This window comes from Saimiri boliviensis, chromosome 5, assembly GCF_048565385.1.
Source record: "Saimiri boliviensis isolate mSaiBol1 chromosome 5, mSaiBol1.pri, whole genome shotgun sequence".
NCBI classification, from domain to species: Eukaryota; Metazoa; Chordata; class Mammalia; order Primates; family Cebidae; genus Saimiri; species Saimiri boliviensis.
The window spans coordinates 22,557,398-22,584,807 of record NC_133453.1 but is presented as its reverse complement, the minus strand read 5'-3'; the positions used below and the strand labels follow the sequence as shown (position 1 = coordinate 22,584,807).

The following is a 27,410-nucleotide window of genomic DNA, read 5'->3' as shown; positions in this document are numbered from 1 at the left end:
GTATCTACTAAGAATACAAAAATTAGCTGGGTGTGGTGGCATGTGCCTGTAATCCCAGACTCGGGAGGCTGAGGCAGAATAGCTTGAACCTGGGAGGCGGAGGTTGCAGTGAGAAGAAATCGTACCACTGCACTCCAGCCTGGGTGACAGAGCAAGATGCTGTCTCAAAAAAAAAAAAAAAAAAAAAAAAAGAAATCAGTGTTGTAGTCCATATCCCTCTTTCATATGGGTGGTAATTTCAAAGTACTATAGCCAGAGTCCCAGGAGGATTCTAGTCACCCTTGCACCCCAAAAGCCAGTCTTCCCTTAGGCTCTGAGCTCCTCAGGCTAGCACTGGTCAAAGTCTGCGCATCTCAGACTATACCCTCTTCCTATCCAGGAGGTGGGGCAGGCTCTCAGCCCTCAGGTCCAGTGTGGGGAGCGGTAGGAGCAGGAGGGCTGGGATCCTCCAGCTGCACATCATGCAGATGCACCGTAGGGGTGGTGGGGTCTTTGCCCACACCCTGATTTGGGTCGGCTTGGTCAGGGTGGTGCCTGCGCACGTGCTTGACCACCTGGAATTTTTGCTTGGCCTTGTAGTTGCAGAGGCGGCAAAAGAAGGGGTGGCGGTCAGTGTGGGTGAGGGCATGATGGCGCAGGCCAGCAGCCCAGCGGAAAGCACGGTGGCACACGTTGCACACATAGGGTTTGGCCTCACTATGCTTGCGAAGGTGGGTACGCAGCAGGAAGCGCGTCTTGAAGGCCTTGCCACACTGGTCACACATGAAAGCCCGTGCCTCTCGATGCCGTGTCTCCTGGTGCACACGAAGTGCATCAGCCCGGTTGGTGCAGTAGTCACACTCGGGACACTGGTATGGCTTCAGTCCTACAGGACAGGGAACAAATCACCAACGAAAGGTGGTGGAGCAAGGTTCACTGGAGTTACTGTGATCCACAAATATAAAGAATGCAAGCAGCAGGTTAACGACCGTATTTTGGAATGCTCCAGATCTCCAGTCCTGTCTGACATTTCTTTTATTTTGAGATGGAGTTTTGCTCTTGTTGCCCAGGCTGGAGTGCAATGGTGTGATCTCAGCTGACTGCAACCTCTGCCTCCCAGGTTCAAGTGGTTCTTCTGCCTCAGTCTCCCAAGTAGCTGGGATAACAGGCATGCACCACTACACCCAGCTAATTTTGTATTCTTTAAAAAAAATTTTTAATATTTATTTATTTATTTATTTTTAAAGACGGGGTTTCACCATGTTGGTCAGGCTGGTCTTGAACTCCCGACCTCAGGTGATCCGCCTGCCTTGGCCTCCAAAGTGCTTGGATTACAGGCGTGAGCCACTGCGCCCCGCTAATTTTGTATTCTTAGTGGAGACAGGGCTTCACCATGTTGGCCAGGCTGGTCTCAAACTCTTGACCTCAGGTGATCTGCCCACCTTGGCCTCCCAAAGTGCTGGGATCATAGGCATCAGCCACTGCACCCGGCCCTGTCTGACATTTCTGTGCCCTTCCAACACAGCATCCTTGTACATCAATAAGAAATCAATGTTGTAGTCCCAGCAATCAATGTTGTGGGTGCTTAAAGGATGCTGATGATTAACTGGACCTCTAACCAGCCAGCTACCTGAGAGTAATGAATATTCAAACATGGAAGAGTTTCCACATGAGAAATTACAACCCTCTTTTGGTCACAGGGTACTCATGGAATTTGAGAATTCATTTAAACACAACTGCCTGTTCAACTCAAAAAGTCAAAGACCCTGTCTACAAAAAAATTAGGTGAGTGTGGTGACGTGCACCTGTGGTCCTAGCTAACTGGGAGGCTAAGGCAAGAAAATTGCTTGTACCCAGGAGTTTGAGGTTGTGGTGAGCTGTGACTGTACCACTGCACTCCAGCATGGGCAACAGAGCAAGACCCTGTCACTAAAAAAATTAAAATAAAAAAATAAGTTAAAGAAATAAGTAGGAGGAAAGAAGCAGAGGTGAAAGAAGTGGCATTCATAAAAGCAAAGGGCCTTGAAATGCCCCTAATCAATTCCTCCACATATGGAGGATCATATGCAATAAGCACAGGCACATGATTATGTGTGTGGTTTTTTTTTTTTTTTTTGAGACGGAGTTTTGCTCTGTCGCCAGGCTGGAGTGCAGTGGAGTGATCTCGGCTCACTGCAACCTCTGCCTTCCAGATTCAAACGATTCCCCTGCCTCAGCCTCCTGAGTAGCTGGGACTACAGGCATGTGCCACCACCAGCTAATTTTTTGTTTTTTGTTTTTGAGTTGGAGTCTTGCTCTATAGCCCAGGCTGGAGTGCAGTGGCGTGATCTCAGCTCATTACAACCTCCACCTCCTGGTTCTGGTTCAAGCGGTTCTCCTACCTCAGCCTCCCAAGTAGCTGGGATTAAGGCATGATCTACCATGCCCAGCCAATTTTTGTATTTTTTAGTAGAGACAGGGTTTCACCACGTTGGCCAGTCTGGTCTTGAACTCCTGACCTTGTGATCCACCCACCTTGGCCTTCCAAAGTGCTGGGATTACAGGCATGAGACACTGCACCTGGCCTGTTTGTTTTTTTGTTTTTGTTTTTGTTTTTTTTGAGATGGAGTCTCCCTCTGTCTCCAGGCTGGAGTGTAGTGGTGTGATCTCGGCTCACTACAACCTCCCTCTCCTGGGTTCAAGCGATTTTCCTGCCTCAGTCTCCTGAGTAGCTGGGACTACAGGTGCACGCCACCACACCTGGCTAATTTTTTTTATTTTTAGTAAAGACAAAGAGTTTCACCTGTTGGCCAGAGTGGTCTCAATCTCTTGACCTCGTGATCCACCTGCCTTGGCCTCCCAAAGTGCTGGGATTACAGGCATGAGCCACTGCATCCGGCCCAGATTGTGTGCTTTCAAGAGCCAAATGCTGGGTATGGTGGCTCCCAATGTGAAAATTGATGTTGGCCCTGAATCTGACCAAGGACATACACCATCTTAGTGAGGTTAGGCTTACCAGGGAACAAGGGAACCCTTCAGGCCTGTCAAAAGCATGAAGACTCACCTGTGTGCTTGGTCATGTGGTATTTGAGCTGGTTGACCCACTTGCACTTGTAGCCACACTCAGGGCACAGGTACTTTCGTTCCTCCTTGTGGATCCGCATATGGTACTGGAAGAGGCAAGAGCAAAAAGAAGAAAACGTGTACCCTTTGGTACTCACTGGATGCAGTAGGGACAAGTAGGCAGAGAAACTGTTGGCAGATAACCCTGTTCCCCGCTCCCATCCTATCCACACACCGCTTACCAACCAGGTCCCCCAGTCTGGTCAGTTTGGTATCCTAGGTTTGCCTTAGGTCTGTCACTTACTAGCTGTGTCCTAGATGGTCTAATACCTAATTCTCAGTCTACTAATCTGTAAAATGGGGAATAAAGTATCTATATCTCATATTTTTGAAAGGATTAGTATTATAGTGCTGCAAAATATTTTAAGTGCTCAATAAATGTCATCTTTTATTATGCAGATTATTCCTACCCTACTCTATACTTTTTATCATATGGCAAACAGACATTATGGAACTTTATTTTTTTTAATCTTCAGTTTGCTTGCTAGGGATTTTTTTTATTTTTTTTAAAAGAGACAAGGTCTCAGGCTGGGCGTGGTAAGACCATCCTGGCTAAATGGTGAAACTCTGTCTCTACTAAAAATACAAAAAAATTCGCCAAGCATGGTGGTATGCACCTGTAGTCCCAGCTACTTGGGAGGCTGAGGCAGAAGAATCGCTTGAACCCAGGAGGTGGAGGCTGCAGTGAGCCAAGATTACATCACTGCACTCCAGCCTGGGTGACAGAGTGAGACTCCATCTCAAAAAAAACAAAGATACAGTCTCACTCTATTGGCCAGGCTGGAGTAAACTGGTGTGATCACAGCTCTCTGTAGCCTTAATCACCCCAGCCTCCCAAGTAGCTAGGACTATAGGTATATACCACAATGTTCAGCTAATTAAAATAATTTTTTCTGTAAAGACAGAGTCTCAATATGTTGCCCTGGCTGGTCTCAAACTCCTGGGCTCAACCAGTCCTCTTGCTTTAGCCTCAAAGTGCTGGGATTACAGGCATAAGCCACCACACTGGCCATGAATTTTTTTTTAAATGGGGTTTTGCTCTGTCACGAAGGCCGGGGTACAGTGGCATGATCATAGCTCAATGTAGCCTCAAATTTCTAGGCTCAAGCAATCCTCCCACCTCAGCCTCCTGAGTAGCTGGGACTACAGGTATATGCCACCATGCCAAGCTAGTTAAAAAATTTTTTTTTATTTTGAGATGGAGTCTTGCTCTTGTTGCTCAGGCTAGAGTGCGGTGGCTTTAATTTTGGCTCACTGCAACCTCCACCTTCCAGGTTCAAGCAATTTTCCTGCCTCAGCCTCCTAAGTGGCTGGGATTACAGGTGCCCACCCCTACGCCTGGCTAATTTTTATTCTTTTAATAGAGACAGAGTTTCACCATGTTGGCCAGGCTGGTCTCAAACTCCTGACTTCAGGTGATCCACCCACCTCGGCCTCCCAAAGTGTTGGGATTACAGGGGTGAGCCACCAGGCCCAGCTAAAAATTTTTTTTGTAATGGGATCTTGCTTTGCTGCCCAGAGTGATCTTCAACTCCCAGCTTCAAGCGATCCTCCTACCTTGGCATCTCAAAGTGTTATTACAGGCGTGAGCCATATTATGGAACTTTATCTTTACAACAACCGTATGAAATTGTTAAGTACCATCTTTTTTTTTTTTTTTTAAACAGATGAAGAATCTGAGGCTTGGTAAAGGAACCTTCCCAAAGTCACAGAGCTAGTATCTGGAAGAAGAGGGCCAGGCAGTTTAACTCCAGAACCTGTGCTCCTTCCACTTCCTGTCTCATATCCTAACATTACCTTGAGGCGAGAGGGGTCAGCACAGGCATAGGGGCAGAGGTGACAGTGGTAAGGCTTTTCTCCAGTGTGGATGCGGCTATGCCAGGTGATCTTCTGCCGGTTCTTGGTGCTGTAAGCACAGTCAGTACACTTGTAGAGACGGGTGCCCCCATGCCCTTTCACATGGTGATCTAGTACCAGCTGATGACGGCATGCAAAGTCACAGAAGGGGCAGCGTAGAGGGGGCTGGCCAGCATCCCCATCCCCATTTGAGGCTGCTACAGAGGCTGAAGTCTCCTCATGCTGTTCCAGGTAGTGCTTTACCAGGCCCACCCGCTCCCGGGCAGCAAAGTCACAGAGCTGACAGCGGTGGCTGAAATGCTGCTGCCTCCGGTGCTCATCCAAAGCCGGTCGGCTAGGGAAGGCCTCCTGGCAGGCCCCACACTCAAGCCGTGGGTGCTGTTTACGGGTGTGTCCTCGTAAGCTGGCAGGGTTGGGGCACAGCAACCCACAGCGGGAACAGTGCAGGGGGCCCTCTGTAGTCTCTGCAGGAGAGCCAGGGACAGGCTGTGCAGGTTCGGGGTGTCGGCGCAGAGCATGCTGTTTAAGTGCTGTCTCTGAGCTGAACTGGGCTTCACACTGGGAGCAGGCAAAGGCTGGGGTGCCTTGGTGGCAGCTGTTGACATGACGAGTGATGTCATGGCGAAGGTAGCCACTATAGTCACAAAGCGGACAGAAGTGGGTGGGTGTTTTGTCATGTACCCTTAACCGGTGCAAGCGCAGTTTTGAATTGGTACCAAATGTCTGGGGACAAGAGCTGCAGGGGATCCGACCAACGCCTGTGTGTCGGGACTGGTGAGCCTCTAACCGGTACCGTCTGGTGGTGGAAAAGTCACAGAAGGGGCACTGATGGGGCTTCACCCCCTCGTGCTTGAGACGCCGGTGCTGCTGCATGCAACGGCTCTGTTTACAGGTGAAGCCACAGTCCCCACACTGTAGATGGGGCCGGGGCCCACGGGCTGGGGCTGCAGTGGGGTGCCTCCGCTTCTGGTGGAGCCTTAAGGCGGCAGCAGCAGGAGCAGTGAATGGGCAGAGTCCACAGTGCAGCTCTCCCGACTCCTCGAGGGGACAGCCCCGGGTCTGGTGAGTCCTCAGAGCCCGTTCCTGCTGGCAGCTAAAGGGACAGGTGGGGCAGGAGAAGCGAGCCCCCTTCTGCTTTTGAACAAGAACGGTATCCCCATCACCAGAGCTGGACTCTGTACTCCCACTGTTCAGGGGAACAGAGTCCCCATTGCTCAAAGGGGACACAACAGGCTGGGTCTGGGGGGTCCCTCGTTTTCCTCCCCCACCACGTCCTCCCCTGCAGCCTTCAGCCACGTGAGAGGTAATAGAGGAGAGCCGAGAACAAAGAAATGTGCACGAGTTGCAGTGAAACTTGCCCTGTTCAAAGTGGTACTTTTTAGGGACCTCTGTGGGTAAGGTAATTCCCGTAGGAGGGACTGGGGAGCCAGTGACTGTGGCAAGAGACCCCTCTGTGTCTTCTGGCTCCCTGGGAAGCTCCAAAGGAGTATCCTTTGGAAGCAGTAGCTCTGCTTCTAGTGGTGCAGGTGGGGGCTTCCCACCTTCTGTGTCCTCTGAGGCCTGGGTATTTGGGAGCACAGGTTGCAGAGGGACGGGTGAATCTGGTCTGGGCAAGGCCTTGCTCTTTCTGAGCAGAACAGGGCACTTCTTCAGCAGGTGGGTGCTGAGGCCACGTTGTTGCTTGAAGCTAGCCCCACACTCAGGGCACAACAGGGGCTCTCTACGGCCCTGGCAGCCAGTCCTGGAATGCAGATTCAGGGCCTTCTCCCGGCGAGTGATAAAAGGGCAGTGTGGACAGCGGAAGGCTCGCCCCTCTCCCTGGATCACTACCATCTGCACCCGCCCCTCTAGCACCAATGCCTCTGCTTGTTCTTTGTCCTGTCTCCTTAGGGCCTTGAGTAACGACTCTGACTCAGGCAATGGGGGCAAGGGTGCTGTCTCAGCAGGTGGAGTTGCCTTGAAGGTTCCTACCCAGTTGTTAGGGGCTTCCTCTAAGGATGGAGGATTTGAGGAGGGCTCAGACACTGGCTTTTCCAGAATGGGATTTTCCTCAGCACCCAAGTCAGAAGTCCCAATACCTTCAAAGCTAGACAGCTCTGGTCCTTCCAGTCCTTCTGGCCCTTCCAGTCCCAGGGGCCTGAACTCCACAGGAGCTGTTTCAGCGATCTCTTCAAGGGGAGGCTCAGCCACAGACTCTAGCTCTACTCCCAGGGCCTCTAGGTGTAGTGTGCAGCTGCCCTCCTCCACCTCTGCAGGGCTGGGACTGCCAACCAGGTCATCCCCATGGGGAGCCTCACTGGCTTCCTGTCTTCCAGGGCTGACCTCCTCATTCATCTCTGGCAGGGCCTGGTCCAAGCTGGGGTCCACCACAGTCCCAGGTTCATGGCCTGGCCCCTCAGGCTGGGCAGACAGCTGGCTTGAGGGCTCTGAATCTGGTGGGGGTGTCGGGCCTTGCCTGGCTGCTTCTGACTCCTGGTTCGCAAAGCGAAGCTGCCAGGCCTGGTCTCCAGGTACATAGCCATGGGTCTTGCGTTTGTGGAACAAGAGTGAGGTGTTGCTGAAGGTGCGGTAGTCACAGAGGGCACAGTGGAACTCACGGAGGCGGGTATGCTTGCAGTTCTCATGGCTCAGCAGGGCCTGCTTGTGGCGGCTCTGGTAGCTGCAGTAGTGGCAAGGGTAGAGTGGGGCTGGTGTGCCAGGGTGGTGCTGGGAAGCCATGTGCTTCTGCAACTCATACTTCCGCTTGCAGGCGAAGGCACACACCTCACACATCAGAGACTTGCCCTGATGCCGCAGCTTGTGGCTGCTCAGCTGATCAGCCCGGTGGCAGCGATAGGAGCACTGGTTGCACTGATACCTGGGAAGGACAGAAAGGGGGAGACGATCACGATAATCAATCACAACTAAGAAGAACTCAGGAAATACTCACGGTGGGCCAGGCTGTGCACTCAGTATCGTACATGTGTCACCTGATGTAACCCTCCTTTTCACTACCCCCATGAAACTGACATCTCTATTTTCCAAGTGAGAAAACCAAATCACAGAAGTTAGTAACTTGGCTAAAGCTGGTTACAAAGGAAGCCAGGAGCAGAAACAGCCTAGCTTCAGGGCCTGTGTTCTAAGCCCAACTCTGTACTGCCTTCCTAAAAGAAAGTAATCATAAATCAGCATGTCCCACCGTATTTTTTTTTTTTTTTTTTTTTTTTTTTTGAGATAGAGTTTCACTCTTGTTGCCTAGGCTGGAGTGCAGTGGCACGATCTTGACTCACTGCAACCTCTGCCTCCCAGGTTCAAGCAGTTCTCCTGCCTTAGCCTCCTGAGTAGCTGGGATTACAGGCGCCCACCACCACCACACCCAGCTAACTTTTGAATTTTTGGTAGAGATGGGGTTTCACCATGTTGGCCCGGATGATCTCGGACTCCTGACCTCAGGTGATCCACCCACCTCAGCCTCCCAAAGTGGGATCATAGGTGTGAGCCACCATGCCCGGCCAACCCACTATAGACTTCTAAGGAGCTGATGTGGCTACATATCCACAGGGCAGGTTTCTGTGCCTCGTTCACCTTCTCCCACAGAGAGAGGCATGTCAGCTCTAGAGACCCCTTAGCCAGCTGTGCCACAGGTCAAAGAATTTGCCTGGATTTGGAAGTGGCCAAGACTAGGGCATGAAGATAGAGTCTATCCACTTTCCCAGGGCCAAACTGAGAACTCAAGTGACACCTTCGTCTCTAGGCCTATATTCTAGGTCTATACTCCCTTCCTGGAGCCCAGAGAGCGTTCACCATGCAACTAAGCCACAGTCACAGAGGCCAGCTGTGGGCAATGGAGTTGAGACGGTGGGAGCAGAGAAGGGTGTTAGGAAGAAACTCTTTCTTTTCTTTTTTGAAACAGAGTCTTACTCTGTTGCCCAGGCTGGAGTACAGTGGTGCAATCTTGGCTCACTGCAACCTCCGCCTCCAGGGATCAAGCAATTCTAGTGCTCCAGCCTCCCAAGATAGGCACCTGCTATCACGCACAGCTAATTTTTGTATTTTTAGTAGAGATGGAGTGTTGCCTAGGCTGGGCGTGAACTCCCAAGTTCAAGCAATCCACTCGCCTCAGCCTCCCAAAGTGCTGGGATTACAGGTGTGAGCCACCACACCCAGCCCTGGGAGGAGACGCTCTAGGGACCAGAGAAAGCAAGAGGGCCAGAAATTGGATCCAAGAGGAAGCTAGCTTGACATAAGATTCTTGGGATTGGGATGGAGGCATATGTGTGTGCTTGTACCTGAGGTCCCCTGCATGTTTTCGCATGTGCACACGGAGGTAGTGCTTCCACTTGGTGACATAGCCACATTCAGTGCACATGTAATCCTTGGTGTTGGAGTGGGTCAGCATGTGCTTGGAAAGGTAGCTCACGTCTCGGCACGTGAAGTCACACAGCTCACACTTGTGAGGCTTCTCACCTGACACGGGGGGGTGAGCATAAGGGGAGAGAACACAGGTCAGATACAGATCGAGTGGACGGACAGACCATTTCTTCCAGCAAGCCTGTCCTGATGACAGGAGGAATAACAGCTTTATGTGCTACCTGAGATGGTGAAAAGCTCACAACAATGAAGGCGGCTTCCCAGCCCTCTCAGACAACTACTCCCCTGACTCCTACACCAATGAAGATGGGAAGAAAGTAAAAACTAAGCTTTTCTTTTCTTTTTTTAAATTGAGATGGAGTCTTGCTCTGTCACCCAGGCTGGAGTGCTGTGGTGCGATCTCGGCTCACTGCCAACCTCTGCCGCCCGAGTTCAAGCGATTCTTGTGCCTCAACCTCCCAAGTAGCTGGGATTACAGGTGCCTGCTACCACGCCCGGCTAATTTTTTGTATTTTTAGTAAAGATGGGGTTTCGCCATGTTAGCCAGGCTGTTCTCAAACTCCTGACCTCAGGTGATCTGCCCACTTTGGCCTCCCAAAGTGTTGGGATTACAGGCATGAGCCACCGCACCTGGCCCAAGCTTTTCAAAACTAGCTTAAAGTCCACTCTTGATTTATTTTATAGCTTGTGGACACTACAGTTTACTGCTTTACTTAGCCTAATTCGTTTTCTACAACAAAAGGAAAAATAAATGAGACACTAGAACAGAATGTTCAAGAATTCTGACTTAGAAGTCCAACATAGCAATAAAAATATTAACTGCCAGGCCGGGCATGGTGGCTCACGCCTGTAATCCCAGCACTTTGGGAGGCCGAGGTGGGTGGATCATGAGGTCAAGAGATCGAGACCATCCTGGTCAACATGGTGAAACCCCGTCTTTACTAAAAATACAAAAAACTAGCTGGGCATGGTGGCGCGTGCCTGTAATCCCAGCTACTCAGGAGGCTGAGGCAGGAGAATTGCCTGAACCCAGAAGGCGGAGGTTGCGGTGAGCCGAGATGGCTCCATTGCACTCCAGCCTGGGTAACAAGAGCGAAACTCCATCTCAAAAAAAAAAAAAAAAATTAACTGCCAACATGAACAAGTTCTAACTATGTGAATAGCGCTCTTCTGAGTACTTTGTTTAAAAAAAAAAAAAAAAATGCCTCCTCTCCTCAAATCTTCAGAACATCCTTAAGAGGCAGGTGCTATTATCACCCCCATTTTATAGATAAGGAAACAGAGGCACAAAGAAATCACAGAGCCATTAAGCGGTAGTTTAAATCCTAGCTTACTCCCATGTGGCTTTGAGCTGTCTGTCTCCAAAAGGATGGTATAAAGATTAAATGACATGTCCTGAAGTTATGAGTGATACTCAGTTAGAACTCAAAGATGGGCTGTCATGTTGATGGTCAAGGCCCGGCACAGACATGCTGGGGGCCAGGTTCCTTCAAGACCCCTCCCTGTTGTCCCTGCCAACTCACCCAGCCCACTTCCCTATGGTGAAAGGCTAGCAACGTGGTATTCTGGTTCTCACATTAGCTGTGTGATCTTAAAGTAGGTCTCAGAATTTGTCTCTTTTCTCATCTTGACCTGCCTTACTTACAGGATTGCTCTTGTGGATTATATGGAATAACACAAAAAAACTCTGTAAAGTGTAAAGAACTATGGCACTATACAGATGGAAGGCTTTAGGAAAGGCCTCAGAAACATGAGATTTTGTGACTAAAGCATGTACAGAAACAAGTTCAATGAGAATAATGGCTTTGTTCCAGGCTGCCTAAATTTTTTTTCTCCCACTCCAGTGACTTTAAATTCTAAAAACGTCTTGTCAATCCACTGATTTTAACACAGAGATCACAAATGGGATGAGGCTGTAGAAGGAAGCTTGGGTTGGTTGCTACCTAAAGCATCGAGAATGCTGCAAGGCAATTAACAACTGTGAGTTAAACATCTGCAACTTCCAGGTCACTGGAGGTCATCTTGTTCAGTGGCATGGATGCCCAAGCTATGGAAGGCCATATGCGTGTGGATGGCCCAGTCCCCTCACCCATCTCTCTCAGCACATCCCGAAACAATTGCAAAGTATGGTATTTATCCTGGTCTGGGTTTCTTCAAGCTTGGCGTTAACCCACTCAAACCTGACTAGGGGTGGGCAGAACTGGACAGGGGCTTAAGAGTAAGGCACAGCACCACAGTGCTTAGAGCACATGCTCTGGAATCAGCCTGCCTGTATTCAAATCCTAGCTCTACTACTTCACTAGCTAAGTGACACTCAACTTAAGGCTCATTTGTAAACTTGGAATACTAGATCTATCTCCAGGAATTTTGGGTTAAATGAGAAAATGTATGCAAGGCCCTTTGTAGCCACTATCATCACCATCATTATTACATAATTGTAAGGATGGAAACCATCCTACCAGTATGTAGAAGCATGTGCCGGATGAGCACCCTCTTGTGGGCAGTGGCAAAGTTGCACTCAGGGCACTGGTGGATCTTCTCATGAGCATGCATCTTGCCTACATGATCCTGGTAAGCCACTGGGTTGAAGGTGGCAAAGGGGCAGAAGGTACAGCGCAGCTCTTCACTGCCAGGATGGCCCTGCTTCTTGTGTTTACGGAATAAGTGCTTATTGGAGCAGGCAAAGTCACAGTGGGGGCAGTGAAAGGCGTAGTGGCTCTTGCGGTGGGCCTCCATGGCTTCTGCTGTGGCAAAGAGCATGGGACATGAGTGGTGGCGGCACTCCACAGCCCGCACCCCATGGGTCTCCTTCAGGTGCTTAACAAAGGCCTTGCGGTTGGGTGCAGCATAGCTGCAGCCCTCCTGAAAGCAGCGCAGGGGTAGGGGCTCTGCTGCGGCTGCTGCTGTGTGGCTCTTGAGGTGCTCCTTGAGGGCCTGGCTGAGGCGGAATTCCTCACGGCAGACAGGACAGGCATAGGTGTCTGAGTAGAAGTTGGAAATGTCTTCATGCATACTGGCCATGTGGCGGTTGAGTGCATTCCTCTCCACCGCACTGTAGTGGCACAGTGGGCAGTGGTGGGCCTTTTCACCCAGCTCCCGCAGCAGATGGGTCTTGAGCTTGCTCTTACTGGTGAAGAACTTCTGGCAGTTGGGGCACTGGAGGCTGGGGTCTGGGAAGTGGAGATGCAGGTGTTCCACCAGATGGGTCCGCTTCTTAAAGCAGCGCTTACACTCTGGACACATATGGGTCTTGAAGAGGGACTCGGTGCCAGAGACCACATCCCCTGGGAGAGGGAAGAGAGAGAGAGTTGAGAGAGTGAGATTCTTTAACAGGTCAGGGGATAGCCAGATAACGGGAGAATCACAATTTGCTCAGACACAAACAATGTGTGGCCTCTCTCCAGGAAACCAAGCAAAAGGGTCTCAAACACTAGTCTCAAGGAAAATGTGAGAAACTCAAGTTTTAAGAGAAGTAAAATTACAAGGGCTTCTCGGACCTTGCTGTGACAGCCTGTTTGAAGTGCTTTACTCAGCTCCCTGCTCCTTCCAAGCCTTTGTTTAGAGCTACTTAAAACAATCTGAATGGAGCATTCTTGCTCTTTCCTGCCTTGTTCTATGGAGGCAGGCAGAAGGATCAGCAAGATTAGTTAGAAGGAAAAGGGTCCCCAAGGGAGTGAGCCGAAAGAAGGTAAAGTACTCTTACTTCCAAACACTGGCCCACAGGGCTCTCGATAATAATGAAGCTGGTAACATACAACCAAATCTTTCTCATTCACTTGACAACAACCATACTCCTTGTGGGATCTTTCATATATTCTACTGGGGTGAAAAACTGGGAAGCAAAGGTTCAGAAAAAAGTATTAGAGGGCTGGGCGTGGTGGCTCATGCCTGTAATCCCACCACTTTGGGAGGCAGAGGCGAGTGGATCCCAAGGTCAAGAGATGGAGACCATCCTGGCCAACATACTGAAACCCAGACTCTACTAAAATACAAAAATTAGCTGCTGTGGTGGCACGCGCCTGTAGATACTCGGGAGGCTGAGGCAGAATTGCTTGAAGCTGGGAGGCAGAGGTTGCAGTGAGCTGAGATCACACCATTGCACTCCAGCCTGGTGCCTGGCAAAAGAGCGAGATTCTGTCTCAAAACAAAACAAAACAAAAAAAAGTATTTGAGGGCTTAGTGCCAGACAAAATAGGCTGATGATCATCAATAACTTCTGGCATCTCTCTATGATGAAGATCACCTCCTGCTTCCCTGCAAGAGTTTTTTGCCTGAGGAAAACCAGTCCAGTAAAGCAAACTGTTTACCCCAACTCTGTATTACTAAAGTCTTTACCATTTACTCATCGTTTTCCCACTAGACCTTGACTTTTGAGTGAAGGTATAATAGAATAAAACGATCTGAACAAAAGCTCAGAAAAGAAACTCCAGAGCCTCAATGCCAGGGTTTCAACAATCCATTCTTTCCCTCCACCAAGGGCTTTAAGCCTCAAGATGCCATTACCTTCCAGCTGCTGAGTCTCTTGGCCTTTATCCACAGCCTTCTGGGATTTCTTCTGGGTGTCACTCGTCTCTTCTTTCTCTACATTCTCCTCTTCAGCCATCTCCTGCCCAGGCAAGGGTGCACCTGCTTCCTGTGAAGGTTCTCTCTCTCCTGGAGGCAGATTGGGAGCTGGAGATACATAAAACTTGATAAAGTCTACAGAAGCCAACGACAGCACTAAATGCTTATACTTCTCCACCTACTGGCTGAAATAATCACCCTCTCCCACTTTTAGCATAAGGGAATCTTGCGTTTTATGTATAAATGTATTCCCACTCAAGAGAGAAATAGGAGAACCAGGAGCTAAGTTATTAGCAATGTTCCAGTCTAGAGTAACTGAAACCTCAGAGAGCACCAACTTCAGACTCCATGAAGCTAACAGCATTGACGTCATAGGGGGCTGAAAGTGGAGAACGGGTAGACTGTAATTTCTTCTCTTATCAGAATCCTGGCCTGTTTTCTCTGCTTCTTCCGGCTCCTCTGCTCTCTCAGCCTTTTTGAGACCAAGAGGAATGACAACTAGTAAACCCCATCTCCCTTGAAGGTTCCTTTCTTTCCTTTTTTCTTTTTTGAGACAGGGTCTCACCCTAACATTCAAGATGGAGTGCAGTGGCACAATCTCGGCTCACTGCAACCTCCGCCTCCTGAGCTCAAGTGATTCTCCCACCACAGCCTCCTGAGTAGCTCGGACTACAGACATGCGCCACCACACCCAGCTAATTTTTGTATTTTTGTAGAGAAGGGACTTCACCACATTGCCCAGGCTGGTCTCGAACTCCTGGGCTCAAAGGATCCACCCACCTTGGCTTCCTAAAGTGCTGGGATTAACACGTGCACCATAGTGCCCAGCCCGAAGGGTTATTTCCTTTTTAAAATAACCCTGGCTTCTACTGCCCAATCTCCAGTTGCGCTAAAGGAAAGTCTACAGGCATTCTGTTAGTGGCTATAGCCAAGGATGGTCATTTTTGCTTTTGCTCTTAGAAAATTCTGAAACGGATCATCATTAGAGAATACTGGTTAAGTAACTTCAGGCCACAAGTAGCCTAAGCCAACTTTCACTCACTGTCAATGAACAAAGACTTACTCTTTGTCCCATATATTCCAACTGTTTCAAGATGCCTTCCCATGTCATCCAGTAATTCCATCCTCCTGAGCCACTATCTAGATTCTCTTATATTCTTTTTTTTTAAAAGACGGGGTTTCACTATGTTGTTCAGGGTGGTCTTGAACTCCCGACCTCAGGTGATCCGCCCACCTTGGCCTCCAAAATGCTTGGATTACAGGCGTGAATCACCACGCCCGGCGATTCTCTTATATTCATGTACATTCATGGCCCTGGAAACAACTGCCTCTTTTATAAGATCAACTGTGGCTGAATTCCAGGGGGAGGAACTGCTTGGCCCTTGGCCTCATACCTGGCAGCAGCTCCTGGGATGGAAGGCCCTGAACGGCAGAAAGTTCTCCCTGTGTCCCAGCACCATGGCTCCGCTGATGCTGCCGGAAGAGTTTGACGTTGGAGCCCATGAAGCTGCAGTGGCTGCAGTGGAAAGGGTAATGCGCCTGCCGGTGCAGCTCCATGCCCTGCTGGCTCCCGAAAAGCAGAGGGCAGCCCCGGAAAGAACAGGGCACAGGAACTGCTCTGTGAGTTTGCCTCAGGTGGTGCTGCAGACCCTTGCGATCTTCAGCAGAGAACACACAGCCAGATTCTGGGCAGGAGAAGGTGTCAGGAGTGCCCCGGTGAATCTTGAAGTGGCTCTTCAGGGCCTGGGGTTGGGCAAACTCCTGTCTACACACAGGGCATGATAGGGGGCTACCTGGTGGGCTCTGGCCCTGCAGAGGGCCAGGGAGGGTTGGGTTGCAGGGAGGCAGCTCTACAGAGCATGGGGGGCTAGAGACGCCCTGCACAGGCTGTATTTGGGTCTCACTGCACTGGTGCAGGGCCAGCAGAGTGGGCTCTGCGAAGCTCTGTTCACAGCGCTCACAGAAGTACACCTCCACCACCTTTACCAGGACACCTGCAGGCAGAGGACCGACAGAGAAAGGCATAGAATCAGATGGAACAAGACTCATAGGAGTTAGTTACTAGTAGAAAACGTAGGTGAATCTTTTAATATTCATGGAGTATAGATGGACTTTAAGTCTGGTTCTACACCTGGACTGTAAGCCCCATAAGGTCAGGGACCGTCTATCTGGCACAAGTGTTTGGATTCCTAGTACAAGACTTGGCACAAGGTAGGTGCTTAATAAATGTTTGTTAAATGAGTGAACAAACAAGCAAATCCAGAAAGCATTAAGACAGTATATTTCACCCAAGTAAAAACCAGAAACTTCCAAAAGAAAATGACAAACTAGGGATAGTATCTGCAATATAAATTACAAGTGTTACTTTAAAATTTTTTAAAGAATTTACAAAGGCACAGGAATTGATAAAATGGATAATATCCTTTCTGAAAACAGCCAAATCATCTCCGTAATAATTGCTGCCTTTTTAAAAGCAGCCCTAAGAGAACAGGGACCTGAGATTCTGCAAGGTTAAGGCCGCTATGTTTACTAGTGGGAGAGCCATGACTGAAGGCCAGGGATGTCCTACATTTATTCTGCTAATCCTTTTGCTCTTTATTGTTATTTTTTTTGGTTAAAAAAAAATTCAGGGCAACAACTACAATGATATATAACTATACAAAGGATGAATAACCACCCAGTACCTTCACACACACAATTTGGTCTGTATCTTTTTGAGCCTTTTTTTCCCCCTTGCTATATATCAAAGATATTTTTATCTTTGAGTACATTTACATCTACTTGGTATTTTCTTGTCCAGTTCATGTTTTTTCAGAGCATGGACAAATCAAAATGAAATTTTGCCTTGCTTCCCTGGAGACCAAAAAAATACAAATAATTTTTTTGGTTGGTCATGGGGAAACAGGGTCTCTCTCTCTCTCTGTCATCTAGGTTGCAGTGCAGTGGTGATGTGATCACAGCTCACTGCAGCCTTGACCTCCCGGGCTCAAATGATTCTCCCACCTAAGCCTCCTGAGTAGCTGGGACTACAAGCACCACCATGCCTGGCTAATTTAAAAATTTCTGTAGAGAAAGGGTCTCCCTATGTTGCCTATTCTAAAAATAATTAAAAAAAAAAATAAATTCTGCCCTTACAGATGGACATTTGGGCTGTATCCTATCCAACGGTTACAAACAAAGCTCTCCTACATATCCTCATCCCTGTATCTCTGTGAATGTATATGAGTCTTTCTTTTTTTTTGAGACAGAATCTCACTTTGTTGCCAGGCTGGAGTGCAGTGGTGCAATGTCAGCTCACTGCAATCTCTGCCTCCTGGGTTCAAGTGAGTCCGCTGTCTCAGCTTCCCGAGTAGCTGGGACTACAGGCGCACAGAACTATGCCCAGCTAATTTTTGTATTTTTAGTAGAGACGGGGTTTCACCATATTGGCCAGGCTAGGCTTGTCTTGAACTCCTGACCTTTGATCCACCTGCCTTGGCCTCCCAAAGTGCTGGGATGACAGGCGTGAGCCACCACGTCCAGCTTGTATATGAGTCTATAGGACAGATTCCTACAGTGGAATTACAGTGGTCAGAGTATGCATATTGTTAAATTTGCTATGTAGCTAAATTGACTTTCAAAAGATTATACTAATTTGTATTTCCGTAAGCTATAACATGGCATTTCCTAAAGCCTCATCAACTGCAAGTATGATTATCAAAAATGTTTAATTTATACCAAAGTCCATCTCTTATTTTTAACTGGAATTTGTTTGCTAGTGAGATTAAGCACCTTCCATATGGTTACTACTTTTATTTCTTCTTTAGTGTATTGCACATAGATTTCTTTTTTTTTTTCTTTTTTTCTTTTGAGACGGAGTTTCACTTTTTGTTACCCAGGCTGGAATGCAATGGCACGATCTCGACTCACTGCAACCTCCGTCTCCTGGGTTCAGGCAATTCTCCTGCCTCAGCCTCCTGAGTAGCTGGGATTACAGGCACGCGCCACCATGCCCAGCTAATTTTTTGTATTTTTAGTAGAGACGGGGTTTCACCATGTTGACCAGGATGGTCTCGATCTCTTGACCTCGTGATCCACCCGCCTAGGCCTCCCAAAGTGCTGGGATTACAGGCTTGAGCCACCGCGCCCAACCTGCACATAGATTTCTTTTAGGAGGCCAAGGTGAGAAGATTGCTTGAGCCCAGGAGTTCAAGTCTAGCCTGAGCAACAAGGTGAGACCTTGTTTCGACACAAAAAATTGAAAGACTAGCTGGGTGTGGGTGGTATACACCTGGGGCCCCAGCTATGGGAGGCTGAGGCAAGAGGATTGCATAAGCCCAGGAGGTCAAGGCTGCAGTGAGCTATAACTGTGCCACTGTACTCCAGCCTGAGTGACACAGCAAGACCCCATCTCAAAAAAAAAAAAAAAACCCAAACAAAAACAAAACAAAAAAAGGAAATCAAACAACAAAAAAGATGGCTTTTCTTATTGTGGCTCTTTGAATTTTAAAGATACTCTTTCTTATATATTGCAAATGTTTTTCCTAGGCTTTTTTTTTTTTTCTAATTTCTTTTGCCACATGAAAGTTTGGAAATATTATATGGTCAAATTAGCTGATCTTTCCCAATATTCTTACACTTAATAATAAGTGTAAGAATAATAACGCTTTTTGTCTTTTTTTCCCCCTTTTTGTGGAAAGCAGAATCTTGCTATACTGCCCAGGCAGGTCTTGAACTCCTGGGCTCAAGCTATCCTCCGGCCTCTGCCTCCCTAACAGCTGGGATTATAGGCGTGAGCCACTGTGCCCGGCCTCCAGTATTCTTTGTCACTATACTACACTGCCAAGTGAAGCGGTGACAACTGTGCCTGGAGGATGGCAATTAAAAAACAGGGAAGTTTCCTAAAAATAAGAGGTGATGATAATGGGATGAATAAAAGGAGAATCTTTCATCTGAGAGAAATACGAATGCTCAACTCCTACTTTTTTTTTTTTTTTAGGGATGAGGGTCTCACTATGTTGCCCAGGCTGGAATGCAGTGGCTATTCACAGGTGTGAACGTAACATACTGCAGCTTCTACCTCCTAGGCTCAAGCAGTTGTCCTGCCTCAGCCTCCCAAGTAGCTGAGAGGTGCATGCCACTGTACCAGGCCTCAACTCCTATTCTTAACAACATGCCTTGGGTGAGTAAAGTATGTAATATACGAAAAAAAACTAGGGCAGGGAAATACCAGATCACTTCTGGAAATAACCCTGCCAAGCCCAGGGTGGTAGAGACAGGCTTTTTGCTTAATTCCTGGCTGCAATTCCTGGGTAGGAGGGTCAATATGGAGGAAAGAATCTCCAAGGACTGTAAGAGGAAGGACAAGCCAGGAGTGGGCAGAGGTGTCCGAAAGGTCTTACTTTCTGGATTACTGCCTAGCACACACTAAGCCCTCGCAGGACAGACTCCGCCAAAAGCCTGGAAGAAGGCGGTGCAACACTTTGCCAGCCTTCAATCAACATGCACTAACTGCAAACCAAATTAAAACATCTCCAAGTCTAAAAATAGGATGCTACCTTGTGTTCTCATCATATTTATACAGAATCAAAAACAGCCCAGGCAAAACCTCAGGGCTGCTTGTCCCACTGGCCTGCTTGCAACTGGGTTTGTACCTGGGGTCTCTCCAGGAGCACCTGGGGTCACGGTTCCAGCTACTGTCTCCACAATGATCTCCATGTTCCCTGGTCCCTCTTCAGTTGCTGTGGCCTCTACCAGCAGGCAGCCTGGCTCAGTAGGTAAAGGTGTGGGGTCCCCAGAAGGACAGGGGCTCTGGACAGGCCCCAGGAGTCCACGGTTAGGGAGAGGTGGGGGGATCAGCAATAGCTCAGGGCAAAGTCCATCCATCTCTCCGGTGCTATTGGCTGGCTGTGAGTCCAACAGGGGGTCTGTCATCACCACGACTTGTGTGTTTTGGCCTCTTAAATGCTGACAAGCCAACCAGAAGAAAAAATAAGGTTAGAGTTCTTACTTTCTTCCCAGCTGGTGTGGGTACACAGCCCAGTGCCCACCCACTTAGGCATATTCTTGTAAGGCAGCATGCCCTACATACCTTATGAGACAAAATAGAGGCTTTCTTTTTATGATAATGTTCAGAACAAAAAGTATAAAAATGATAATAGGGCCGGGCGCGGTGGCTCACACCTATAATTCCAGCACTTTGGGAGGCCGAGACGGGTGGATCACGAGGTCAAGAGATTGAGACCATCCTGGTCAACATTGTGAAACCCCGTCTCTACTAAAAATACAAAAAATTAGCTGGGCATGGTGGCGCGTGCCTGTAATCCCAGCTACTCAGGAGGCTGAAGCAGGAGAATCGCCTGAACCCAGGAGGCGAAGGTTGTGGTGAGCCGGCATCGCGCCATTGCACTCCAGCCTGGGTAACAAGAGTAAAACTCTGTCTCAAAAAAAAAAAAAAAAAAAAAGATAATAAAGAAAAAGAAAAAACAAACAAAAAATGGAAACAGAATATTGAGAGAGCCAACAAGGATCAGCCAAAATATTAATGACTGCAGGTTGTCTCCTGAAAGCTAAGTGCCCTTAGCCAAGTCATTAGGCAATCTAGGTCTCCGTTTTCTTACCTGCAACAAAATTAGGTGGGGCCAAAGTATCTCAGAAGTTCCCCTCCCTTTTTTTTTGAGATGGAGTCTGGCTCTGTTGCCCTGGCTGGAGTGCAGTCTCACTGCAACCTCTACCTCCTAGGTTCAAGCAATTCTCCTGCTTCAGCCTCCCAAGTAGCTGGACTACAGGCATGTACCACACAAGCCTGGCTAAATTTTGTATTTTTAGTAGAGATGGGGTTTCACTATATTGGCCAGGCTGGTCTTGAACTTCTAACCTCAGGTGGTCTGCCTGTTTTGGCCTCCCAAAATGCTGGGATTACAGGTGTGAGCCACCTTGCCTGGCCCCTTTCCCTCTTAATGTATGATAATCTCACTATTCCTCAGCATGATTATAAGGAAGGCCTTTCCTTCATCAGCTGGCTCCTGCTGACCTCCCCAGACTCATCTCCCATTTCCCCCCTCAACAGGTCTCTGAACCAGATGATATGCCTTTCACTGGACCCGTCACATTCTCTGTTGCTTTCACACCCTCACAGCCTTTCGTGTCTCTTGGCTTGATATGCCTTTCCCCTTCTCAATCTCTCCCTCTTGTCTGGCTAACCAATTAACTATCCTTGAAGAAACTGCACAAATGTCACTTCTGCCATGAAGGCTTTCTGATACTCTTTTTTTTTTTTTTTTTGAGACGGAGTTTCGCTCTTGTTACCCAGGCTGGAGTGCAATGGCGCGATCTCGGCTCACCGCAACCTCCGCCTCCTGGGTTCAGGCAATTCTCCTGCCTCAGCCTCCTGAGTAGCTGGGATTACAGGCACGCACCACCATGCCCAGCTATTTTTTTTGTATTTTTAGTAGAGATGGGGTTTCACCATGTTGACCAAGATGGTCTCGATCTCTTGACCTTGTGATCCACCCGCCTCGGCCTCCCAAAGTGCTGGGATTACAGGCTTGAGCCACCACGCCCGGCCGGCTTTCTGATACTCTTAACCCATTCTCTCTTCTGGCATCCTAAGGGCACTCTGTACACAGTCCTATCAGAAACGAGGTCACACTGCACTGTTGTTTACCTGTCAGTCTCTTTCCCTAGACGTGTAGCTTTTTAATAATTTGTTGACATTATCACTTCAATATCACTTTGTGATACTGACATTATCACTTCAATGAATACAGTGAAGAACCACAGGCAGGGAACTGCATTAGAGTAAAGCTAGGTATCTTATACCAAACCAGTGGTTTATCATCTATAATGTAACATATTTGGAGAAATTTCAAACTTATTAACTATCACCTAAAACTAAATATGGGAACATAACTGAGGAATGAATGACAATTAAATTCCATACTGTTATACACGGCTATAATGAATTTAAGCTGGAAGGCCGGGCGCGGTGGCTCACGCCTGTAATCCCAGCACTTTGGGAGGCCGAGGCGGGTGGATCACGAGGTTGAGAGATCAAGACCATCCTGGTCATCCTGGTGAAACCCTGTCTCTACTAAAAATACAAAAAATTAGCTGGGCATGGTGGTGCGTGCCTGTAATCCCAGCTACTCAGGAGGCTGAGGCAGGAGAATTGCCTGAACCCAGGAGGCGGAGGTTGCGGTGAGCCGAGATCGCGCCATTGCACTCCAGCCTGGGTAACAAGAGCGAAACTCCGTCTCAAAAAAAAAAAGAAAAAAATAAATAAAAATGAATTTAAGCTGAATAATTAGCAATTAATAAGAATGACAGTAATCATTTCATGAAATTGAGTCACAGAGAATTTGCAAAAAGAAAAAAAAAAAAGAAAGAAAGATCCTGCAATCTGATTGTCCCTACTTCCAGAATCCCACGGACTCAAAACAGCGGCTCATTGGGATTCACAAGGTGGCTGGGAAGAGCAGTCCCGCTGTCAGAGGGATTCTCTGTAAACTGCAGGCTCCACTTACTGAATTTTATCGCTGCTCTGGGGAATCTTCCGGCTCGGCCATTCAGGGCCTCCGCGGGGAGCCAAGGAGGACGCTGAGCCGTCAAGATTAAGAACCTTCACCGGAGGGAGGGCAGGGTGAGGTAGGAGACAGATGGGCACGAGAGAAGAAACACGCGTTATCTTCCCGGCAGGAGCACTGAGGAAGGGAAAGGACAGACTAAGGCAGAGAGGCCAGGAGAAACAACGGGCCCCGGCCTAGGGACCCGGGTTCCCACCTGCCGCTGGGTTCTGACTCTCCGCGTGGCCTTGGACAGAGAGTCGCCTCGCTTTTCTGGGCCTCAGCTTTCCTGTCTGTAAAATGGAGGTGATGACAGTGTCCACATCTTCGGGCGGCAGCTGGATCACAAGAGCCAGCGAACGGGAAAGGCGGTTTGTAACCTGGAAGGCTTGGGATGGAGCATCGTCATGACTTTGTTCTTGAGAGCAGCGGGTACCCAGGCGGGGTCCAGAGCCATGACGCGACTGCGGCGCCGGGGCCCAGCTCGTCTGCGTGCTCCCTTCAAGTACCTCCTCCCGAGAGTTCCCAGGGTCCAAGCCCACCCTGATGCCGTGGCTGGAAAAACTTCGCCTCCGGCTCGCTCCACCCAGCATTCCCTTCCCAGTTCCCGCCCCGCAGCCGCTCACTCACCTCCCTACCCAGTGCCGGCTGAAGCCGCATCTCTATGGTCAGCCGTGGCTGGAGCGGCCGCCCGGGGCCCCCTTTGTGTGACCGCCTCCGGCCCAGCAGCCTCTAGTGTATGGGGGATGTGGAAGCCACTCTCTCTTCCTCTTGCTGGCTGCCGTGGTACTCTATGTTTTCTCTCTGTGGTTTTTCCCGCTCTCCACCCCTACTCCAGCCCTGAGGTCGGAGAAGCACCATCGAGAGCTCTGGGGTAGAGTGGCGTGGGCTTCTCGGTAGGTGTGGCAGGAAGTAGATTAAAGGACTCGGGGCGGGGCCGAGCGCTGCTTCCCCCAAGTGCGGGCGCGGTGAAACCAACGAGACGGAGGGCCAGAGAGTCATGGCGGTGAGTGGGCGGAGTGACGGGTTTCCCCAAACCATGTGGCTGGAGGCACGAGCTGGGGTGTGGGCCAGGTTCACGAGGGGGCTTCTGGGTGTCGCGGAGGGGGCGGGGACGGGAGAGCTTTGTCTGTGGCTTTCCATGCATAGGTGTTTTGGAATTCTGGATCCCAGTTCTGAGGCTCAGCCGAGGTCACTGCTGTCAGCTCATCTCCCTGCATGCCAGGCGCAGGGCAAAGTGGCCGGGGTTCGGGGTTGGAGGACAGGTGTACTAGAGATCCCTCAGGATCTTATTGTCTACAGTGTAACGATCCGTGGAGAAAGTAGCAGATGGGTAGGTTTTCAGTTAGGGAGGATAAGGGAGAAAAGAACCGGCATTCCGAACCAAGAGAACTGCATGAGCAAGGAGGTGGGAGGTTCCTTATCTGTTGAACATATTTGTTGCATATTTGCTGAACAGGTAGTGTTAGGAACGAATCCATGAAAGGTAGGTGTGCGCCGTATTGTGGAGGGCCTTGAGTACCAGGCTGATTTTGTACCCAATTCAGGGGTCTATTGGGAGCCAGCCATCGAAGGTGCTGGAGCAGAAAGAGAGATGGAATTGGAGCTATGATGAAAGATCCGGACCCTTGTGTAGCTGTTCAGTGAAGCAGGAGGTGAAGAAAAATGCCATTTCAAGAACTATAATTTTAAAGATAGTTTAGGTGGGAAATAATAAAGGTCTAAACAGGACATTAGATATTGGTAATGTAAAGGAGAGGATATTTTAAGGACGTTACTCATGGTAACAAGGCATAGGGTTATTGACAAGTCAATGGACGCTTCTCCCTTGCTGACTCCAGCTAGTGGGCCCCTTTCTATCAAAGCTGGTACCAGGGACCACAAAAATCCTGTCCATCCGTTATCCTGATGTGAAGCCGGTTTATATTGCTCTTTTTGGTTTAAGGCGTCTCCAGACATGGTCCTCTGGTAGGAAACAGGTATGAGTAGAGTAATGAAGGGCAAAATGGGATGAGGGGCCTGGAGTCTCCACCCTTGCATTCCAGCACTACCCTTAACACACAAAAGGAGGATATTGACCGATAGAGTAGTGCTAACCTGTGGGCAGGGCTGGAGAAATCCAATTTCTAAAGTAATCTTTTGCTTTGTCCCATCTCCACTGTTCCCCGCTCGTAGGTTTTTGCAACACCCCAGGGCCAGTAAGGTTTGGTGTTTCCCTTTCAAGATGCCACTTTCAGACTTTATTCTGGCCCTGAAGGACAATCCCTACTTTGGGGCTGGATTTGGGCTGGTGGGTGTGGGCACAGTCCTGGCCCTGGCCCGGAAGGGTGCCCAACTGGGCCTAGTGGCATTCCGGCGCCATTACATGATCACACTGGAAGTCCCTGCTCGAGACAGGAGCTACGCTTGGTTGCTTAGCTGGCTTACCCGCCACAGTACCCGTACTCAGCACCTCAGTGTGGAGACTTCGTACCTTCAGCATGAGAGTGGCCGCATTTCCACTAAGTTTGAATTTGTCCCCAGCCCTGGAAACCACTTTATCTGGTAAGGTTGGGAGCCAGGGAGGGCTGTGAGAGTAGAAAAGAATGATGGGAGCTGGCTTTGAACCATTCACTCACTCGGTTTTGATTGTTCTTATTCAGGTATCAGGGGAAATGGATCCGGGTAGAACGAAGTCGAGAGATGCAGATGATAGACTTGCAGACGGGGACTCCTTGGGAATCTGTTACCTTCACGGCCCTGGGCACTGACCGAAAGGTTTTCTTCAACATCCTGGAGGAAGGTGTGGGATGGCACAGGCAGGCTTTCTAGGGACATTGCAGGGATGGAGACATTTGATATCACAGGATAAGCAGTTTGGAGAGGTGGAATAAGCAGACTGGGGTGAGCCCAGGGGAGCAGGGGGCCAGAAGGAAGCTATTTGACATAGCTCCACCTAATCGAAGAATCAGCCATGGTGAAGAGAATTATTGGCTTTACCTCATCTTCTCCTTCCCAGCTCGAGAGCTAGCCTTGCAGCAGGAGGAAGGGAAGACCGTGATGTATACAGCTGTGGGCTCTGAATGGCGTCCCTTTGGCTATCCACGCCGCCGGCGGCCACTGAGTTCTGTGGTTCTACAACAGGGTCTGGCTGACCGCATTGTCAGAGACATCCGGGAATTCATCGATAACCCCAAGTGGTACACTGACAGAGGTGAGAAGCAGCTGAGGTCTTGGCTGTGCTGTTTTTGACATTTTAGAGGGGACAGGTTGTTCTCTGGCCAGATGGGGTGATAGAAAGTTCTAGTCCAATTCCTAGAGATTAAGAGGAATGAAAAGTTGTGTATGAGGATGATTTCTTTCCCTACCAAGGTTATCAGGCTTCCAGTGGGCAGGGCTGGGAATGAACGTGGATATCGGGCAAAGTCCGTATCATCCTGGCTCTCTCCCTAGGCATTCCCTACAGACGTGGCTACCTGCTTTATGGGCCCCCTGGTTGTGGAAAGAGCAGTTTTATGTGAGTAGTCAAAATTTCTCTTGGTGAAACTAAGCCTTTGTGGAAACACTGGGCTGATGGGGTTGGAAAGGGAAATGAATCTGGGGACCAGGGGCCAGGATAAACATGAACGTGTGGAACATTAGGGTGTGAGCTAGAAGTCAGGCCTCTGAGACACAGGTCCCCAGACTGTGAGGAGAGTAGCTGGGCATTTCCCGGTTGCCTGCTACCTCCTGCCGTCCCATCCTCCATAGCACAGCCCTGGCTGGGGAACTGGAGCACAGCATCTGCCTGCTGAGTCTCACAGACTCCAGCCTCTCTGATGACCGGCTCAACCACCTGCTGAGCGTGGCCCCACAGCAGAGCCTGGTGCTCCTGGAGGACGTGGATGCTGCTTTTCTCAGTCGAGACTTGGCCACGGAGAGTAAGTGAGGGGTTCTGGAGGAAGGGGAGTGGGTAACTGGAACAGGAGAAGACAGTAGAAATCCAGAGGGTTGGCAGAGGATGCCTGGGTTAACAACAGGAGCCCGTGAGAGGCATGGTAAGGGAACATAGTGGGGCTCGCTAATTTTATGCTGGGCTGTGACTACCCATGCTTTATCTTTGCCTTCCTCCAGACCCAGTAAAGTACCAAGGCCTGGGTCGCCTCACCTTCAGTGGACTGCTCAATGCCTTGGATGGTGTGGCTTCCACTGAGGCCCGCATCGTGTTCATGACCACCAACCATGTTGACAGGTAGGAAGGAGCCAGGGATCCTGAGACTGAGGCAAGAGCCCACCTCCTCAGTGCCTTAAGTGGAGCAGGAGGTCGAGGGGCCATCTCTTTTGGGTGCTAGTGTGACTGCTGCCTGTGACTCTGCTTTCCCTTTCTTCTCTCAGGTTGGACCCTGCCCTGATACGCCCTGGGCGAGTGGACCTGAAGGAGTATGTGGGCTACTGCTCACACTGGCAGCTGACCCAGATGTTCCAGAGGTTCTATCCAGGGCAGGCACCTTCCATAGCTGAGGACTTTGCAGAACACGTCCTTCAAGCTACAACCCAGATCAGTCCTGCCCAGGTGCAGGGCTACTTCATGCTGTACAAAAATGACCCTGTAGGGGCGATTCACAATACTGAGTCTCTGAGGAGGTGATTAGGCTGCGCTCAGCTCAGCTCTCCTCCTCTAGTTCAATAAACATCTGCCACACTACTCTGCTCTCGGATCTCCCTTCATCACTGGATTGGTACTTGAATAAAAACCAGGGGCTGCAATCACCTGTGCCTACAGGGGTCAGTCAGGCAACCACATATGCAAATGATGGAGCATAGACTAGGATAGAGATGAGACACAAAACAGGACTAAATTCCTCCACCTAAAGGCATTGTATGTATATATATAATGGACAGACGTGGGTGTGTACACAGTGAGTTGTTAACAGGAGTTCTAAGGACTCTGCTTACATGCTGACATCCCACTAGTTTTCCCTGGAACCGACTACACTAGCTGATGAGATGTCAGACCCGCTTTACCCAGCTCTTTGGAGAATAGACTTCAGAGCACAG

General features: G+C 49.3%; 2 protein-coding genes across 15 annotated transcripts; one reads left to right on the top strand and one right to left on the bottom strand.

The window, feature by feature from the left end:
• Nucleotides 1–215: 215 nt before the first annotated feature.
• On the bottom strand, nt 216–23,261 carry ZNF142 (zinc finger protein 142). Of its 11 annotated transcripts, XM_039469621.2 has the most exons (11): nt 23,025–23,261; nt 22,612–22,782; nt 22,356–22,532; nt 19,485–19,797; nt 15,246–15,845; nt 13,792–13,959; nt 11,748–12,572; nt 9,207–9,384; nt 4,879–7,795; nt 3,023–3,128; nt 216–865 (listed from the first exon to the last, which is right to left on the bottom strand). In XM_039469621.2, the coding sequence occupies exons 4-11, from the start codon at nt 19,762–19,764 to the stop codon at nt 396–398; spliced, it is 5,544 nt and encodes a 1,847-aa protein (XP_039325555.2). In that variant the 5' UTR covers nt 19,765–19,797; nt 22,356–22,532; nt 22,612–22,782; nt 23,025–23,261; the 3' UTR covers nt 216–395. The 11 variants fall into 11 exon arrangements, with proteins under 11 accessions (XP_039325555.2, XP_010334616.3, XP_010334617.3 ...); XM_010336314.3 differs by lacking the exon at nt 22,612–22,782; XM_010336315.3 differs by lacking the exon at nt 23,025–23,261 and having other exon boundaries at nt 13,792–13,941; nt 22,612–23,018.
• Nucleotides 23,262–23,297: 36 nt separating this feature from the next.
• Nucleotides 23,298–27,057, top strand: BCS1L (BCS1 homolog, ubiquinol-cytochrome c reductase complex chaperone). 4 transcript variants are annotated; one of them, XM_010336319.3, is made up of 9 exons: nt 23,330–23,400; nt 23,942–24,049; nt 24,570–24,938; nt 25,037–25,176; nt 25,393–25,587; nt 25,827–25,890; nt 26,124–26,293; nt 26,487–26,604; nt 26,748–27,057. In XM_010336319.3, the coding sequence occupies exons 3-9, from the start codon at nt 24,619–24,621 to the stop codon at nt 26,998–27,000; spliced, it is 1,260 nt and encodes a 419-aa protein (XP_010334621.2). In that variant the 5' UTR covers nt 23,330–23,400; nt 23,942–24,049; nt 24,570–24,618; the 3' UTR covers nt 27,001–27,057. The 4 variants fall into 4 exon arrangements, with proteins under 4 accessions (XP_003925576.2, XP_010334621.2, XP_003925577.2 ...); XM_003925527.4 differs by lacking the exon at nt 23,942–24,049 and having other exon boundaries at nt 23,298–23,400; XM_003925528.4 differs by lacking the exon at nt 23,942–24,049 and having other exon boundaries at nt 23,330–23,457.
• The last annotated feature ends 353 nt before the right edge of the window (nt 27,058–27,410 follow it).